The sequence below is a fragment of the Mangifera indica genome, chromosome 5 (genome assembly GCF_011075055.1).
Source record: "Mangifera indica cultivar Alphonso chromosome 5, CATAS_Mindica_2.1, whole genome shotgun sequence".
NCBI lineage: Eukaryota > Viridiplantae > Streptophyta > Magnoliopsida > Sapindales > Anacardiaceae > Mangifera > Mangifera indica.
This window is the reverse complement of record NC_058141.1, coordinates 12065303-12084517: the sequence shown is the minus strand read 5'-3', so window position 1 is coordinate 12084517 and position 19215 is coordinate 12065303. Positions and strand designations below refer to the sequence as shown.

The 19215-nt window shown below is 34.1% G+C and overlaps 2 protein-coding genes, 1 non-coding gene and 1 pseudogene across 5 annotated transcripts; 1 reads left to right on the top strand and 3 right to left on the bottom strand.

The window, feature by feature from the left end:
• Nucleotides 1-2090: 2090 nt before the first annotated feature.
• LOC123217162 (probable inactive purple acid phosphatase 1) lies at nt 2091-8619 on the bottom strand. 3 transcript variants are annotated; one of them, XM_044637967.1, is made up of 13 exons: nt 8454-8619; nt 7953-8145; nt 7600-7691; nt 7388-7454; nt 7148-7270; nt 6082-6174; nt 5714-5843; nt 5127-5208; nt 4811-4943; nt 4238-4443; nt 4022-4147; nt 3195-3504; nt 2091-2683 (listed from the first exon to the last, which is right to left on the bottom strand). In XM_044637967.1, the coding sequence occupies exons 2-13, from the start codon at nt 8121-8123 to the stop codon at nt 2378-2380; spliced, it is 1839 nt and encodes a 612-aa protein (XP_044493902.1). In that variant the 5' UTR covers nt 8124-8145; nt 8454-8619; the 3' UTR covers nt 2091-2377. The 3 variants fall into 3 exon arrangements, with proteins under 3 accessions (XP_044493902.1, XP_044493903.1, XP_044493904.1); XM_044637968.1 differs by having other exon boundaries at nt 7953-8135; XM_044637969.1 differs by lacking the exon at nt 8454-8619 and having other exon boundaries at nt 7388-7434; nt 7953-8094.
• A 1079-nt stretch (nt 8620-9698) lies between these two features.
• LOC123216361 lies at nt 9699-12403 on the bottom strand (annotated as a pseudogene).
• Nucleotides 11784-11857, top strand: TRNAN-GUU. The gene has a single exon. It is a non-coding gene; the product is annotated as a tRNA-Asn (tRNA).
• A 183-nt stretch (nt 12404-12586) lies between the features above and the next one.
• Nucleotides 12587-16383, bottom strand: LOC123217163 (erlin-2-B-like). Its single transcript, XM_044637970.1, has 9 exons — nt 16226-16383; nt 15481-15619; nt 15320-15387; nt 15188-15247; nt 14921-15079; nt 13801-13947; nt 13191-13405; nt 12992-13100; nt 12587-12907 (listed from the first exon to the last, which is right to left on the bottom strand). The coding sequence occupies exons 1-9, from the start codon at nt 16331-16333 to the stop codon at nt 12815-12817; spliced, it is 1098 nt and encodes a 365-aa protein (XP_044493905.1). The 5' UTR covers nt 16334-16383; the 3' UTR covers nt 12587-12814.
• Between the last annotated feature and the right edge of the window lie 2832 nt (nt 16384-19215).

Below are 19215 nucleotides of genomic sequence, written 5' to 3'. Positions count from 1 at the left end.
GGATACAATACTTAAAGAAGCAGTTTCAAGACAAGACGACTTTGAAAAAAATATAAAAGCGGCATGAAAATATTATTATATATCAACTTTTATAATTGCTTATGAGCAGACAGGCTGGCCCCACTCAGTGCCATAATTCTACATAAGCCTGGTAAGCATGTCAAATAGCATCTTCGGACACAAGTTCAAATAAATATAAACAATATAAGATCCCTGTAAACCTCAATTAAAATCAAACTTCCTTGATCACAGTTCAAAGGCTTAGGCTTCTTGCTGAGACACAAACGTATAAAATCCAAAATAAACAACAGGGTATATAAGTAACTGAGATGAAACATAAAAAAGAAAGAAATGGGACTGACCGAAAGAGCAGTCAAGATTGAATTATTATTAGATGATCCCTTGGAGTGTTAATGGAAGAAGAAGAAGGAAACGAATGAAGACATAAAGCGATACATAGTAAGAAGCAAGATATTCGTATCTACGGAAGGAAGATTCCGCCAATCGCTTGCTCTGTAAAAGGAAAGCCAACCGATGGTCTGATCTGAGGATCTTTGGTAACTTTTTTTTTTTTTGGGAGAACGACATTTCCCACCGGTTTTTAAACTTTAAAACGACACCATTTTTTTTTTTTTGACCTTTTGTTAAAATTTAAATGCGGTTAAAGATAGTTTTTCTTAATATCAATTATTTTCTTGAAAATATATATTATTGTTTAAAATCATTTAATTATACGATAACTTATCATTTGTATACTTAATTATATGCTTAAAAGTATATACACGTAGTTTTATTGATACGATAAAGATAAAACCCCATGAAGTGATAAAGATGTTGATGTTGTAGTAACTTAAGTTTTTGTTTGGTACAATTAGGCTTGAGGATTCCTGTCTGGGCACTTGTGGTCATAGTATGTAAGTTCCCAAGGGAAAATCCTCTCCAGTTAAGAATGATCCAATATTTTAAAGAGCAGTATTGGTATTATTGTCTTGTTCACCCATTGCTGAAGTATTTCCTTCTGTGTTTGAGCTAGAATGCAAGATGTGCTCAGGACTTAACTCTATTTGAGTTTTCAGTAGGAATTTCTGTTGATGAGCTGCTGCTGCTACTACTACTGGTGCCCTCACACTGATTGTAGTTAATATGGTTTGTAGTCAATAGAAATTGTGTAGTCAGGGGATTGTTTAGGTTGGTGGCTTCATGGTGAGGATTGTCACTCATGACTTTGTTTGAGAGGAAGCTCTTACTTATTCATCGAAGTCAGTATCTCTAGTTGTATAAAATTATCCTGACTTATACAAGCACACAAAACCTTTATGTTGAGGACTATAACATACGAATATGCACTTGCTAGAATGAAAGTTGAAGTGTTGAACTTGTGTTCATTGTAAGGTCTTAAGTTGGGATAACATGCACATCCAGAACACCTTAGAAAGCCATGATTTGTCAAGGGTTGGTGAAAGCATCCTATTGATGAGATATGTTGTTGCTTAAATAGTTTCCCACCAATAAGCCGGCAAGCGATAAGTCAAGTCTCTATGCTTTGTCTCAATCTTATTATTTTGATAATGCAAGCCAAGAAAACCTATTTGCTATTCCAAATCGTTTCATAGATACAGAAAGAGCAATGAATTCCCTTCTTATTGTCAATTTGTGGAGTTTTAATTGACTAACTTATTTGTTTCTTTACATAATTTTTAAAATTTTTGAATGTTTTTAAGGGTTCGAGACTAGAGAATGAAAAAATAAATTCAACTATGTCTAAAAGAATCATCTAAGAAATTTGAAACTCAATCACATGGTTACATATCATCGTTATTATCCATTATAAATATGCATAATTTTATTTTATACAGTATCTAGCATCATTTATGCCAAGAATAGGCGCAAGTCCTTGGAGGTCAGCATGGAAAGTTCAAGAGGCTGACTGGTTTTGTTTGTAGTAATAGGATAATGAATTTCAAGCATCTTTCCGAACTGACATGCATTGAATGTGGGTTCCAGGCTACAAAGCAATATGCAGGAGAGGCAAATCAGCACCTGAAAGTCGGTCCAGGCCCCATATACTAACACGCAAAAAGTGAGCTACATGGAAAAACAAGCAAATAATTTACATTAAATAGAAGTATTATCATACAACTACATCCACTGGAATTCCAATCAGTTATAGCCTATTATTGTTCTAAAAGTAGCAGATGAAATCAGCAGGCAATCACAGTAGCAATCACAGTTGGAATAACATGAAACTTTCTGCTATTGAAGACCAAAACTCGATTCATCTGCCCTAACTGATTGAAGACCAGAACAACACCCCTCTAATGCAGCAATACAAAATCCCTCAAAATTATGATGAAATCAGAATTCCCTAGACATAAAATTATGATGCAAGGGTCATGCTTGGGCAACTATCAACACTGCAGGCTAAAATGTCCCTGTAGTCCCGGAATATTCTGAAAGAGTCATAAACCTTTCCATCCCTGCTTTTCTTGTACTCGAACAACAGATTCGAGTGATCAAACGCTGTAAGTTTTACAAATCCATAATCATAATCTTTATGCAAACTCCAGGCGGTTTGAAGAGTTGTATATTCTGAAAGGCTTGCTCCACCGCCGCCTGCAACCACATGTATTGTGCCATTCAGGGGGCCCTTATAATAGTGCTTCTCTTTATTGGTGCAGATATTCTGTAGCAAAGGAAGATTGATCCCAATTATTAGCTAACACTCTAGACTATAAATAGTATCCGGTCTATAAGTGTAATATGGCATACTAAATCTACCATGGAAATGAGAAGCCAAAATAGCACTAACGGGAAATTATGGTTGCATGACAATGTTCAAGTTAAAAAGATAACAAGCAACAATTCTTTTTAAGCTATATTTTACAAATTTTTATTACAAAAGAAAAGTACAAAATTCAATCATTAAAATATGTGAAAAGGCAAACATTTCAAGAAATTGCTTTGGCTTTTTCTTTTTCTCTGATTTGTTTAAGGAGTCGAACATATTTCTTGCCTGTTTTCTAACTTAAATACGGTTAAATGTGGATGTCCACAGTTTCACAATTCAGCTTGTAAAATGGCTAAGATGCAATTAAAATGAAACATTCAATTGAATTCCATTGTAGTGTAACATGAAGCAAAGTAAAAAGGACAAAATAATATAGTTTCTTCAGTGCTTAATATTGGGATTGTACCTGGTATATAGGGCATATTCTTTCATAATTGTGTACATGGCCATAGATGGCAATGTCAACCTTGTACTTTTGCCAGAGCTTTTGAAGGTTCTCCCTCCCCATTGGTTCAGCAAATGATCCTTCCATAGCATAATAATAATCAGAAGAATAACCCAGAACCCTATGTGCAAGAAAAATCAACCAAGGTTGCTTTTGCCTGTCAACCGATGCTAGGCAGTGCTCAATAAACTCATATTGCTCGGTTCCTTCTCTCCAATCCTGTTCCGTGTCAGCTATACAAAATCTAAACATGCCATAGTCTGTGGAGTACCTGGTAAAGAATAATTGTTTTCCACATTAGATCCCACAACATCAAGAAACAAGTGCAGAAAAGAAATTCTTTTGAGCATAAAAAAATTATCAAGGTCCTTCAGGACAGCCTCTATATTTGCACCAGAACACTTCATACACAACCTTTTTGGCACAGGTTCACTTGTAATTAGAAAGAGAAGACATCGGGAGGTAAAAACAATTGTAATGAGTTGAGAGAATCCCAATACATGGAAAGGTTTCTAAGAAGAGAAAGTGTTTTCACTGTGAAATTAATACATATCTTTCAAACAATTTGTACCAACATCAGAAGTTGTTTCACATATTGTGATATCTGCAATTAATTCACAATATCAAACTCTGCTTGATAAAATATGTTTTATATTTCCTGAATATAAAATTAAAATACTAGAATGCATCTAATCAAAAGTATTAACAAAATAATCAGCATCAAGAGTCAAAACAAAATATTAAAGCTTACAACAGGTACAATAACACTAGTCATGCTATATCCTCACCAGAACTTAGCCCTGTTCTCAGTGGGGACATAGAACATAGTTTCAACCAACACACCACATTCTCCCCCAGAATCCAAGTTCCCATAGAAAGATCCTGTCCCTGGCCAGTCACGCTCATGATTACCACTGGAAGAAGAAATCACCACTTGTCACAAAAAATTCAGCACTACTGTAGGTACATGCTCTGACAAGCCATATAAGTGAATTTGGACAAACCTTGCAATCATGTAAGGCACTGTTGATGCAATTGGCTCAATTTGTGCAGTGAACTGGTCCCACTGTGAAAGATATCCATTTGCGTAACATATGTCTCCAATGTGGAAAACTATGTCAATGTTCTTCAAGTCCTGAATAAGCTGCTTAGTGGTGTTAAGAGAACCACGCTGGAAGTTGTTATATTCGTTAGAACCATCAGCTTCATCCTGCAAAATGTCAATAAATAAACTACTTCACCAACGGCAGCGGAGTTGGAGTAAACCTAAAAAGCTTAAACGTTATACAAGACCAACTTGACATAAATTTTTTTATTTAAACAAAAGCAGCTCACCCCTCCATTAGAAAGCTAAACTAGCAAAGGGTTTCACCTTAAAAATTCAAAAATGTGAATTCATTGTAAAATTAAATGTTTTATCTTGACTGTTTAAGCAAGAATTAAATTATACAATAGAAAGTAGGATACTTATACAGAGGTGCACACATATAAAGACACACATGGATAAACAGATACAATATATTTTCAACAATAAGAGCTGTGATTTAATTAGATCTTATCAGCAAATTTTAAAAAACCTTTCCCATGTCACCGAAAATGACTACACGTTGCAAAGAATTTTGACCAGGATAAGGAGATGCCCTGAACTGGTACTCTGGACTCCACATATATGTTCCATCAATCAACTTATGACCCAGTTTGTACGTATACCTACAAAAGAAATATGAAAAGAAGAAGTATAATGTTTTGAGTTAGATATACTGCTATAAAAGGTTGACATTTGGCCAGTATAAATTTATGCTAATAGTTCCAAGGACAGCTTCATAGTTTCTAAAGGTTTAACAAACCTATACCTAGAATAGATATCATATTCTAGAATAAGACGTAGCATACACTGCATTGGGCCACAACTCCTTTAAAAAGCTGGTGTGTATATATCCGGGATCACGCCATCCCACAGTCCTTGCTGGTGCACCTGTGAATTTAAGTTTTATTTTAAAAATCCACCTCATAGAAAAAACATCAAGGAAAAGGTTTGGGGCAAATTTACCCAATAGAGAAAAACAGAACAGACCACAAACCTCACTATAATCAGTTATCTTGTATAACTGCAAGATGAGCTATCAAATCAAAATACAGAATATAGTAAATATAATAGAAAACACTCAGTAACCACATTCATGCACTCTACTTAACCTGTTAAACACATAACCATGTTTGCGATCTTTTATTAACTTAATAACTAGTCTATTCAAACTAAGTTAGAGTAACTAAAAATTCTCTCTCTCTTTCTTTTTTCTCTCTTTTAGGAGGAACAAAGAATTTCCAACATGTAGAGGCTATCATTTTTACCTAGTATTTTCAGCTAAGATCACTGCACTGGTATGCATAACTGAGACAACAATAGTTTTCCATTGGAAGTTATTGCTCATTGTATGATAAACTATAAAGTACATATATTGGGTAGAGGAGTTACACACCACACATGCTGCTTTGGTCAAATTTTAGAGTCCCAGCTGGGGAACGAGTAGGATCACCTCCGATTCGACCCCATTCCACAAAAGGCTCTGCTTCATTTAATCCATAGCCACTCGTCCATGTTACTGTCATCTGAATGTGAAGTTGAAAAGTATTGTCATCTCTTAAATGAAGTAACAATAAAAATAACATGCATTATATCATTAACCAGGATTCATTGTAGGACAAAAACTATTGCACTTTTGAAAAGCTTGTCAATATGGTGATAAATAGTTGTAGAACCCTTAGTATGCTGATATTCAAGCAATAACCATTAGATTATTTGACTTAAACATAAGCTCTCAAAGATACAAAGATAAATCAGACATACTTCATTCCACAGTTTTCCCTGGGCCAAGCGAGGGTAAACTGGTGCATTTGGATTTGCAAAAGCCACTTTGTTCGACACTGCTACCAGCTTTGGCTGTTATAGCAACAAAAATAATAAACAAACAAAACAAAAAAAGAATTATCTAAAGTTGAAATTGCAAAAGTTAACCATGCTTATAAACTAGAACTTCTGAACTATGAATAAAGTACGATTAAAAGGTAGGGAAAACAAAGCCAGAGAAATATCTTCTACATGAAACAAAAGATCTGCTATCGGAACTTGCAGAAAGTAAATTTTGTAAACAACAGAGGAACAGAGTGTATGGTAGTAATTATATCTTGCAGTAGTTTGACTCTCTTTATGATTCACGCACCTTCCTACTAGAGTAACTCAAAAAGGATAGAAAAATGTTCAATTCCATATCATAAAGTGACAGAGTAAGAATAGTATTCAAATACAATTAAATCTGAGCTGGATCAGCCATGTTCAAACCATCTTCCACAATTTAGCAAAAGCTTTATCTGCTTTAAAGATATTAAGACAAGTTTTTGAGACCTTGGTTATTGAAGCAATTAAACTTCTGATACAAAGATGGGAGTCAGTGCTAAGTAATGGCCCAAACATTCCACTGGCAGACTCCACAAAGCTTTCACAGAATGATAAGCACAATGGAGATTGCAGAAAAATTAAAGAAATTTAGATGGTTGGAATCAGACATCTCTCAATAAATATATCACCAGAAATGGTCTACACAAGCTGAGGCTTTGTATTGCAAAAGAACAAGAATACACCATTAAAGTGTGATTTAGTTCAGAATGAAGAATCCAGAAGCACAAAATTAAGCAGGACAAGAGGAATGCTAAAAGACAGATAGGTCAAGGTAATTACAGAAAGATGACATTACCAGGGCAAAGTGCTTACATGTAGCAGACATCATGTGATGCAATTAACTCAGTTTAAATTATACAGTTCATTAAACAGTTAGCAACATCAATTCTTTATGAGAGTTCCAACACAGTCAGATGGATTATGAGAGAAAATAAAAAAAAAAACAGATAGAAATTACATTTAAAAAACCCCCTGAAAATAGTGCAAAAGAGAAGTCTGATCTCTGGTTAATCAACTGAAGCTTCAACCAGCCTTTTCCTGTACTTTTGTACTGAGGACTGGAATAGTTTGCATATTGAAACTGTGAAGACAAGTCATATAAAAATTAGTATGCAAATTCAAATCACCTTTCAAGGAGAAACTGACCAAGAAAGGAAGTTGGAAAAAGAAAACTATGGCAAAGCACTGAGCAACGAACCTTAATAGGTGCAGAACACAAGAAGGGAGGAAAAACTCTAGGATTATCTGTATAGCAAGTGGAAGCACTAGGAATAGTGAAATATATACTTCAAATTAGTGTGGTGTCATCAAAGTTTAACTAAATAGAACCAGTTAGAAACATATTTGTAATTTCAAGTATGTCCGTATTTATTAATCTATACATAACCACACAAAGAAAAGGTACATTACCTGAAATTAGAAGGAGAAAACACACCAATCCAATCATCAACAGATGGAATTGGAGAGCTGAACTCCACTGTCACCCAGTCAGAATTTTGTCCCTGAAACAGTGGAAAATTTTTCATTTAACCAAGTACACACTTCAAGCTTTTTTCATATTTAAACTTGCCTTGCCGGTTTCAAGGTTGATAATTTGACAGAAAGAAGTTTAAATGTATGCATAAAAGGACAATCCATCATAAAAAAATGCAACTTAACAAGCATCCACCGTCAGGTGGTAATCAGATCAATTCTCCTGTAACATACAGGTGTGATTAAAAAGACAAGAAAACAGACAAATTTGTGTTGCAAGGGAAACATACACTCGATCCAAGAATGTTAGGAGAGGCTGTAACAGAAGCATTGGCATTGAGCGCGAAAGTAGCCTTATGAATAGCAATTCTTGAAAGCGGCTGATCTCCATGTGAACTTGCCACTTGAAGAGTTGCAAGAACAAGAAGAACTCCCGGGACGATCATCCTCAATTCTCTCATCCCACAAAATATCTGAAAGCAACTGGAAGCAGATTATTCTGAGATAAGCCAGAGAAGATAAAACTTTTTTTGTGGATACAATACTTAAAAAAGCAATTTCAGTACAAGATGACTTGAAAAAAAATGTACAAGTGGCATGAAAATATTATGATATATAAACTTTTATCATTGTGTATGCGCAGAGAGGCTAACCCCACTCAGTGACATAATTCAACATCAAACTCGAAAGCAAGTCAAGAATATAAACAATAAACATATAAAATACAACATAAGGAACTGGGTATTTAAGTAACTGAGATGAAACATAAAAAAGAAAGAAATGGGACTGACCGAAAGAGCAGTCAAGAGTGAATTATTATTAGATGATCCCTTGGAGTCTTAATGAAAGAAGAAGAAGGAAACGAATGAAAACATGAAAATGAAACCTGGTAAGAAGAGAGAATTTCGAATATGCGGATGGAAGATTCCACCAATCATTGCGAAACTACCTTCCCTATACATATATAAAGGTTATAAGAATAACAGGGCTTGTTGTCACGGGCTCAGATTAGGAGTTATAACATGACTTTGTACGGCTACAAGTGATGAAACGTTTAAAAATGAGTGTATATGATTGTTGAGTTTACAATATTTGTAGTTACACGTATTCTAACTACGGAATATGTGTAATATTACTATAATAGCATATTTAAAAGGAGATTAAACCAACTCTACATAAATTGGTCGAGAGTTATAGTTATTCTTCAATAAGTTTAAAATAGGATAAAACCAGTGATCATAAGTTAAAATATAAATAATTATAAGACTGATTTTCGAGATAGGATATTGGAGATACAACATAAATAAGTCTAAAAATTCAACCAATGATATTATACCTCCATTTTTTTATAAATTTTTTAATTTTTATAACGTGTATCTTTACTTTTAATTAAAAAAATATTAAAATACTTGTCAATAAGAAATTTTGTTAGAAAAAATTAGAATCATATCAAAAAAAATATAATTAAGCTAAAGTTACATTAATACGAAACAATTATAACTAAATAACATTATTTTGATATGATTTAATTGAGGTTATACTAACCTAATATAATTCTAATTACTATTTTACATTTTTAAGTTTATATTTTAGGGTTTTGGTCAAATATAAACTAGGGTTATGAGTGCAAAGCAAACAACAACTCTCCCCACCAATCAGATACCCCCCTAGATATTTACTTACAACGAATCAAAAGAATTTACACGTGAAAGGTGTGTAATAAAATGAAAACCTTTACCTTTTTTAATACAAGTAAATTGGCAAATCAAAGCCTCTTTTGAAAACATCACTCGTAAAGATAATTACCAAACAACTTAAACTCAATTAGCACCCAAACACAAATTGAAATTTTATTATTAACATAAAAATTCTTAAACCAGTGCAAAATTATAAAAAGGTAATATTATATATAAATATTTTTTATACATAAATTAAATATATAGATCATATGTTATCATATAATTGAGTATTATTTTATTTTTAATTTAAAATCATTTAATTATGTGATAATATATTATTAATATACATAAATTATATATAAAAAATGTCTACATATTTTATTGAATATGAAAACTGAAGCTTAATTTTTTGAACTTTAACATGTCGAATTTCCCTGATGCTTTGGCCGGACTCTTCACACGAACCATCATGTACCTTTAACATCTTCTACGCTTGCTTGTACTTCCACTTATCTACAAAAATCTTCATTTCTTGAGAATTTTCCACAGCTTGCATCACCGCATCGTAGAAACCCCCTTTAGCAAGAGCAAAAAGGAATGCATCAACCAGATTGTGATCAAATTTAACCCCCTTCCCTCCATCAGTGGAGATCTTTTGTTTAACCTCATTCCACAGCATCAAAACACTGAAATAATTCTCGTCAATCATATAACCATAATCAAGGACAAATAAATTTGATCATTAGGCTCCAACTGCAGGAATGTCATCCTTCTGAAAGTTCTGTTAGCGTCTTCCAACCGCCCAGCTTTACAAAAAGCATGAACGATTGAATTTCAATCATGAGTCTTCGCTTCAACTCGAGGGTCTTTGACAACTTCATAAAAAAATGTTGCCATTAACTGGGGCCGATGATTCTCCATCAAACCTGTCATTATGGTGAGGTAACCCCACTTAAAGTTGGACATTCTTGCTCCTCTCATGTCCCTAAATGAAGAAAAAGCCGACTGGAAATCTTGACTGGTCATAGAAGCCTCTATCAGAGCATCATAACGACCTATATCTAATTGAAGCCCTGAACTACTAATATCCATAACCAGTTGAGTAGCTTCAGCTGTTCATTGCTCTTTGCAATAAGCTTTCGGAATTGGCACATAAATTCCAAGCCCGACAAAACAACTTGGAGCATTCATTTCATGAGGAATGCTATGTGCCTTATCTAATAATCCAAGATTAACACAAGCATTGACAATACCAACGCCAATGGACGTATCCACAGCCAGCCTCAAAGGCTCCAACTTTTCAGGTTCAAGAATCAAATTTATTAGTTCCCTAAAACTTCCTTTATAAAGAAATCCTTAAACCATTTTGCAGTAAGTTTCCTCCCCAATATTTGAACCTTCTCCAGTTCCATCACTGAAACTACCCAAGATAGTCCTTGAAACAGACTCTAAATTACCTCACTTAACGTATCCATTAATCAAACGACAGTACAAGACCATTTTATGTGAGAAACCAAAACCGCCCACAATTTCTCCAACTCGTTTATCTTCTCTTGCTGCCCTTTAAGTGCATATAAATAAGCAAGAAAACCAAAACTCGATTCATCTGGCCTAACATCCGAAAACGACATAGTTTTGATAACTTTCTCAGCATCACTAACTGACTGAAGACCAGAACAACAACCCTCTAATGCGGCACTACAAGCATCTAAATCAGGTTTCATAAATCCAAACTTTTCATCTAAAGAAACCCTACAACATTCTTCAAAAACCCTCGAAAAACCAACCAAATTACCATTCTTTCTGCGAATATCAACAAGAAAATGATCCCACAATTCAAAAGGTATATAATACCTGTTCTGAAACATACAATTGAGTAAAGCAAAAGCAGGGGCAGCAGTGTTGGCAGATTTCATGGAACCCAAAAGGGTATCCGCAGTTTGAAAATCTAACAAATTGGGGTTCTTTTCAGTGAGATAAACAACAGAGGCAAATGCCCTCTTAAGGTTGAAAGTGTCATGGAGAGAGGAGAGGTGAGAAATGAGACAGTTGGTGAGCGGTTTATTTGGAAGTAAAGAGTTATTGGTGAGGAATTTGAAGGCCCTCCAGACCTCATCAGTGTTACGAGAGCGTAAGGATTTTTGAAGAGAGGTTCTAGTTAAAGTGATGTGGTCTTGAGTTAGGTTTTGTTGCTGTTGTTGTCGGGTTGGGGAGTTATGGAGGGTTGAAGGAAAGAGTAGAGAGATGGAATTTCAAGTGTAGGAGAAGAAGAAAAGAGTCTTCTTCGTATAAGCAAGAACATTCTTTGCCCATTCAAATATCAATCTTGCTCCTTCAGCTCACTCAGGCTTCATTCCATGATCATTATCAGAAAAGTACCCAACTTCGCCTGAAAATGCTTCTTTAAAGTTTTTAAAATTTTCAAGTTCAGCAGTCTGTCAAGCTGGGATAGCTCAGTTGGTTAGAGCGTGTGGCTGTTAACCACAAGGTCGGAGGTTCAAGCCCTCCTTCTAGCGATGTTTTTTCACAGAGTGTTATTTTATATAATAATTTTTATCTGTTAGTGTACTAATAATTGGTGTTGTGGTTGGTTTGAAAAAGTCGCAGAGTTTTGAAAGAAAAGTTGCGGGTATTTTTTTTGGAATCTTCCACGCCCTTTCGTGGTGGCTTTTTTAAAATTTTTAAGAGTTATGTCATGTCATGGGCAATGTCAGCTGACAAATTGAAGGCATCATTCAGGAGGATAAGAAGTTCAGTAAAATACCACGAAAGAACGCCTCCGTATATGTAAATATATAAAAATCAACCGATGCGGATGGAGACGACTTTTACCTTTTATAATTTATGTTAGAAAAGTTTCACAGAAGATGTAAATAACAAATAAAGACAAGATGGTTGGTTGAATTGTAGCTCCACTAGCTGCCACGCCACCGGTTTATACTTACTCCTTCCTTCGGTCACATCAAAGAAGTCTTCCAAGCTTTTGCAGCATTGGTAAATAGTCCAAAATACCACCATCCAATTCCCCTAACAAATTTATCCAATATCAACAACTGTTCCATCTACCATTACCAACATACATACTAGCCATCCAAAATCATATGGGAGAGCTTTGCTATAAGACGACAGCTGCAGCAGTTATTTTGATACATAACACATAATAACAATCCAGTAAGAAAATCAATCCTGTATTGAAATGAAATTGATATAGATGCTGCCAAACTTATGCTAAAGAAAGATGGAAATAAAAACAAGCATATAACATGATTTATACCCGTTTGTAATTGCATGGTTTTGCACAACCAGTGGATGGGATTGTTCGACAGACTGACAACACCAGTAGCCAAGAAAAATGGTGATTACCTTTAGAAATAAATATTTCCCTATGAAAAACTAAAATGTGGTTTAAGAAACACATCAATATATTCTTCTTGTTTTGTGACAGTGTATGTGCCTACTACACCCATTAGAATTTAAGCATCTGCTTTCCCCTTCCTAGATATATTTCTAGACACCTCTTGAAGGAAGTTCCCCAGCAGTCTCTGATCCAAAATCATATTGGGCACCTGCAAAACAAAGATACGAACTGAGTTCAAATGCTTCTCTAGCTTGAAAACAATGGACGGCAGGGGGGGCAACAGTTAACAAACCTTATCACCAAAGAAAATTTTTGTATTATCAGCTATGGCCTCGATAAATTTGAGCTCAAGAAATTGGGGAGTAAGCATCAACTTGTTAGCTTCGGCTTCTTTCATTAAGCTGCAGAAGTGGCAGAACAATACCATATTTGCAACATTTTATTTTCATATATAAACACTTGACAATAAAAAGGAAAAGAGTTCACATTACCGGTAGAAATCAGCATCTGTCTGGCTCTTTTGACGAGCCAAGTACATTTGGTTTTCAATTTCTTCCTGCCTTCTGGCACTGTCCTTCTCCATCAACTTCTGCTCCATGAGGATCTTGCTAACATTGGAATTTTTCTCAGCTTCACTGATAGCCATCTTCTTGCTTGTCTCTGCCTCTTTCTCTACAACTTTCTGTCTCTCAATAGCAATTAACACCTACCCAAGTAACACAAAAATCACAAGATAATATCATTAACATGCAATACACAAGGTAATACCTACCCCAGCATTCCATATTGTTATGTCATGTAAACTTGACCACTACGTAGAATACAAATTAGTATAAATTAGTGTTTAATGGCAAACACACACGAAACATGCATGAATGATGGTTGCAATTTGTTTAATGGACAAGGTTTAGCAACTACGTCAAATGATAGAAATATATGTTCTTTTTCAGTTTACTTGTTATGCCAGAACCATAAATATATAACATTTAACATCAGAAAAAAAGCCCCGACTTTAACATGTATAATTGACTTCAAAATGGATTTACAACACAAATATCACAGAAAGGCAAAACAAAAGAGTTATAGATTTAGCAAATTCACCTTCGTGCGTTCCTCTTCCATCTGTTCAAAATTACGTCTAATACGATCTGGAATAGTAGGCTTTGTAACACGCACACTGATAATTTCAATGCCCGGAGCATATCGTGTGCAGTCAACCTGAAGAGCATCTTTCATCTTTTCATCAATCTGAAAAAGTCAGAGCATTGTCAATAGGTAGTAAAATAATGACTACAAATAGAAGGCAAAATTTACAAACAAAAACATCAATTGTTGTATGTATCAGAGTATTGGTGTTTATAACAGAACTAGCTCATGAAGATAAAAAGCCCAAGCCAAAAATTTTTTAAATGGGCACTCTTTTACTTCAATAAAAATACTTTTGTTTTTTTATTGATAATCTTCCGAACTTTTTTATTAAAAAAATCATATCCAAGTTCTTAGTATTACTTATCTTGAAAGGTAAATTTCAATAGCCAAACAAAAGTTATCATGAATATGCATACTAATGGATTAAGTATACTAATATGCATACAATAATATGAAATTAACTAATGTAGAAAGCAATAAAATACTGAAATTAATAGCAATGATAGCACTTATTAAATCTTCAAAAAAAATATCATTTTTTTGACAAATTATGAGACAACTTTTATCACAGAATAAGCCAATACTTGTAGTAGGACAGAGACAAGTTTAGGGAGACACCATAATTGATGTTAATGAGCGATATAATCTTAAATGTAGAAAATTATAGTAAAATAAATAAATATTAATGTAAAAAATTTGACTTTTATAATAGACACCTTAAGACAGCCTAGGGCAATTGCCTTCTTGGTCTTACACAAGAGTGGCTACTGGTGTGTATGCATATATGTGTTTTATGCAAGTGCGTTCCTGTTTAAGTGAATGTTACATAGTGCCTTCACATCAAGCAAGCTAATAAAAGTTATTGAGGTAAAATTATCGCAAGTAGGCAACATTAAGGCATGTAAGTGAATGTCAAATGCCTTGAAACTTATGCCCCTTGTACACCAAATAGGTTGGAAGATAAAGTAGGCTGATCTTAGTATGACAGAAAATATTGCTGCAGAATTTAGTGAAATGAATATGTAACATGTATTATAATACAATGCTTCAAAGCTACACATTTTCTCCTTGCCTGATCAAATACATCGATATAGACTTGTTGAAGACTATGAGAGCTGCAGAACTGATTGATCTCATGATGGATCTTGTCATAAATCCAAGTCTTGTCATAATGCACACCATAGTCACGCAGTGTCTCATACACATATTCCTTACGAAGCCGATTAACAACCTGCAAGAAAAATTCAAATAAGGGAGGATGTCAATGTTAGACTATTCATTCATGTAGATTTGGTGAAGTAGAGCATCATCATTACATGGAGTAAAAAAAAAGCCTTACCTCTATCTTTTCAAAGTTGATCATGACACCCCCTTTGGTTCCACAAGGAATGTCAGTCACCTTCATTTTCAGACAGCAGGGGTCAAGCACATGCAGAAATCCACAATGCCATAAATTGAAAACAATATTTACCTGATCTGTCTGAAGGGTCACTTGAACAGGCTCATACTGGGTTATCAAAGGCAATTTCGAATGGAAACCTGAAATTCTAGAAAAATTAGGTGTGGGCAGTGAATAAGCTCTGTGTATGCAATGGTATTTGTGAAAATTACAGAGGGAGTAGCATAGCAGACCTGGACCAGTTATTGTACGTAGAAGAGCACCACCCCTCCAATATACCCCAACATGGCCTTCTGGGACTTGGTGTAAAATGGATAAGCTACTTTTGATATTTGAAGCCGATGGGATATTTGAAGCTGATGGGATCAGTATCTGGGAATTTAATTATGGAAATATAATAAATTTGGAGGCATAAGCTATTCCGACCAGAAAGAATTCAAGATACTTCAATAACATCAACCTAGCATATCACAAATAAACGATAAAGGTAACATCCGATAATAAAGCACACCTCAACAATGGTTTCTTAAAAGCTAAAACATATACGAGAAACCCTAAGCTTGAAGCAGAGCACGTGATGATTCACCAATTATTGATGGACTAACCAATTCCTGAAGACATTAGTGCATAGTGAGGCCCTCATACCATTATAAACCAAAAAGGATAAGTCTTCATGTCAGTCCAAGCAAGAACATTTTTCTACTTTGGAAAATGAAACTAGTAATTTAAGTCAGAAGTTTATCAAGGCTCAATCAAACTGTTCCCGCAAACACTGGCCAGAAAATGTTAAAAATTGAGAGTATCGAATTACAGTTTTAGAAGTAAGTCCAAACAAGCTTCAAGATGCGATAAATTACACAGAAAACACAAAATCAACTCATAGAATAAGTAAAAAATTGACTCAATAACAGATATGTTGTAAAGCAAGGATAAATGCAGACGCCCAATACCGATTGTAGAGATAGAAAGAGTATATACCATGGCAAAGATAACGATGAAAGCGAGGAACACTGAGAGAACGGCTGAGGAATCACCGGTCGGGGGCCGTGGCACCGGAGCTCCCTCTCTCCGTTGCTGTGGATCCATGGCTTGCTCTTTTTTTCTTTTAGTGAAAATTTTGATGAATTTATTCAATTTGGTTACTTATAGAGGAAGAGAATACGGTAAGCTACTGCTGTTGGTGTACTTGAGCAGAGTGGACCATGACCGTGACCATAACAGCGAAGCACAGCCGTTGGATTAGAGATCTGTGTACACAAGTATGGCCCACGGAACCTCTTTTTCCTCTGGTACAAGAAACGAATTTAAGGGGCCGCCTGAGTGTGTCCAAAAATAATTTTTTAAATATTTAAACCAAATTTTAATTATAAATAAATTATATATTCTAGATACAATTAAAAGTTAAATAAATAAGAATTATTAATTCGTCAAAATAATATCTAGTTTCTGCAGTTGTGAGGAATTAAATAAAATAATTTAATAAACAATTAAAAACTAATTTAAAAAATTTTGCAAATGAAAATATGAAAACATATAAAAATATACATAAGATAACTAAAGCATTAATTTAGGATCAACGGGGTTAGGTGATCGAGCCAGATAAAATGGCGGGAGGTAAAACAATTTAAAAATTGTAAAAATTAAAAAATTGTAAGACACGCATGGCAGGATCGCGTAGGCATAATGCAGACATCGACAGAACACACAGCATCCACTCTCAGGTCCAACGCCAGCTGCGGCCGGCACGACACGACATCCCCACATAAGCAAAAGTTTTAGTTAAAATTGGCCAAAAAAACTTATTCGCACCCAAGATTTGTTACACCCTCGTCTAGTATTGATTAAATATTAAAAATTCAAACCCTCACGTGTAAAAATTTAAAACTAAGCAAATCAGTTAATTTTATAAATAAAATGGTTATTTAATTATTAATATTAATTTTTTTTTTCTAAAACCCTGAAATATTATAATTTTTCCCATTAATAATTTTAAAAATTAAACTTTTTTCAATGCACCAATGAATTAAATTTTGCATCGTGCCTATCATTGTTGTGCTGCCTCTCCCCATTTTTGTTTCAGCTCCTACAGCAGAAGTAATGCTAATGATAAATAAGAAGAGAAAGGAAAGCTAAAAGAAGAGAAAGGAGTATGTACTTGGGTGGTTGTCTAATGGCGATTAGAGGCCTCCTACATTTTAAAACTGAATCATAGTATCTTCAACCCGGTGATATGATATTTGGGAAATGCAAATTTCTTTTCCCAATGAAAAGGGCAGGGCATATGCCAAAAAACAAAAATGGAGTCGGTGCAAGTGCTAGACAGACTCTTCTGGATGTGATTATTCTTTAGTATCATGCTGGAAGAGAACTGCTTTGAAAATAGTTCTGGAAACTTGCAATTTTCATCCTGATCCAACATGAACGGTTAACCTAGCTTGTAAGCAGTTTAATTTGCTTGATCAAACAAGGGCATAAATTGTTGGAGCACAGTATGCTTCTGAGGTCCTTCACCTGTCTTGCTTCTCTGATGAATATCTTAGGTCCACCATGTTTCGTTTCGTTAACATCTATGTTTCCATTGGGATCTGCCAGTCTTCTCCTTTTAATGACGAGTACCCTTACTTGAGCCAATTCACCTTTTAAATCTAAATTGATGTAGTCAAATAAATAAAAATCTCGAATCTAATAATATATCCTATGATCATTGTATTAAAGCCATTAATGATGATAAGTTGCCAGTAGATTTTAAACCTATGCTCTTTTCTTTGGGTGTGTTTCATTGGATCGAGACCTGCAAATAAGAACCAAATTTGTCCTGTCGATAGTTCGTGATAATTATAAAAAACAATTAACAAAGAGTTCTTTCAATAAATAAAATTATATATATAAATAATGATATATCATTATATAATTAAATTAATTATTTAATTATATAATAATATTTTAATATTTTTGTATAAAATTATTTTTATAAAAAATCATAAATGTCAAATTATCAAATGATAAAGCTTTGTCTTTTTACTTAAAAAAAAAAAAAAAACTTTGTAATCGAATTTTGGCAATTTCAAGGCATTAATGCTGTCAAATGGCTATCGAATTAATCGGCAGTTCATCGATTACAAGTTTGACAGGATGGACACCATCCAACTTGCTTTGAGTAATATTTTGACCATTTAAGCGTCCGTAACTGAATGGCTGGTGGGTTGTTCACAAGTCATTATCTCTCCCACAAGCTCCATGCATCCGTAATGACAACTTCATTCATAATTCATTCAAGATCTGCAATCTGTCACACCTCAATTATTCTCCCTTAACATTTTTAACAAAACTTTTGTTTTTTGGCAAAAGGACTTATTCCCACCCAAATATCCTCTTAGCTCAATTTTCATCTCTTAACTATAAAAATTTTAAACATCCATATATGAGAAATTAAATCTATTAGTTTTAAAGATAAAATTATTATTTTATTTATAATATTAAAAATAAATTAAAATTTAATCTCTTTTCTTTTCTAATACCTTAAAAACTAAAAATTTATCCTCTAAATCAAATTTCAAAAAATAATATCTCCCTCTCGAAACTTTTTCTCTATCCGACGATCTTTTTATAGTCAACTGGATACTCGATCGTCTTTCAAGCTTTATTCGATGTTGATCAAACATCCAACTAAATGAAAAGAGATCACCAAAATAAGAGGAAGTTTCGAAAGAGAGAGATCGTCAATAATGACGCCAAAATTTGAAAACTAAACCTTAGAGAGAAACTGTTATTTTTTAAAATTTGACCTATGTAAAAATAGTTAATTTTTATGGTTTAAAAAGGAAAAAAAGATAGAATTTTAAGAAGTTGAAGTTCCATTAAATTTAACTGTTTATGAATAGGTAAATAAGATTTTCAAAATTAAAAGGTGAAAACTTATGATTAAAAGATCACTCGAATAGCACTCTCAAAAGTATTGACCAATCATA

Coding starts and splice junctions, on each gene's coding strand:
- LOC123217162 (XM_044637967.1), bottom strand. CDS start 8,123: ATGAGAGAATTGAGGATGATCGTCCCGGGAGTTCTTCTTGTTCTTGCA. Junction 4,944..5,126: donor GAGTTGTGGCCCAATGCAGT/GTATGCTACGTC, acceptor TTTCTTTTGTAG/GTATACGTACAAACTGGGTC. Junction 2,684..3,194: donor GAATATGCCCTATATACCAG/GTACAATCCCAA, acceptor CCTTTGCTACAG/AATATCTGCACCAATAAAGA.
- LOC123217163 (XM_044637970.1), bottom strand. CDS start 16,333: ATGGATCCACAGCAACGGAGAGAGGGAGCTCCGGTGCCACGGCCCCCG. Junction 15,388..15,480: donor ACGTACAATAACTGGTCCAG/GTCTGCTATGCT, acceptor CTAGAATTTCAG/GTTTCCATTCGAAATTGCCT. Junction 13,101..13,190: donor ACAGATGCTGATTTCTACCG/GTAATGTGAACT, acceptor CCACTTCTGCAG/CTTAATGAAAGAAGCCGAAG.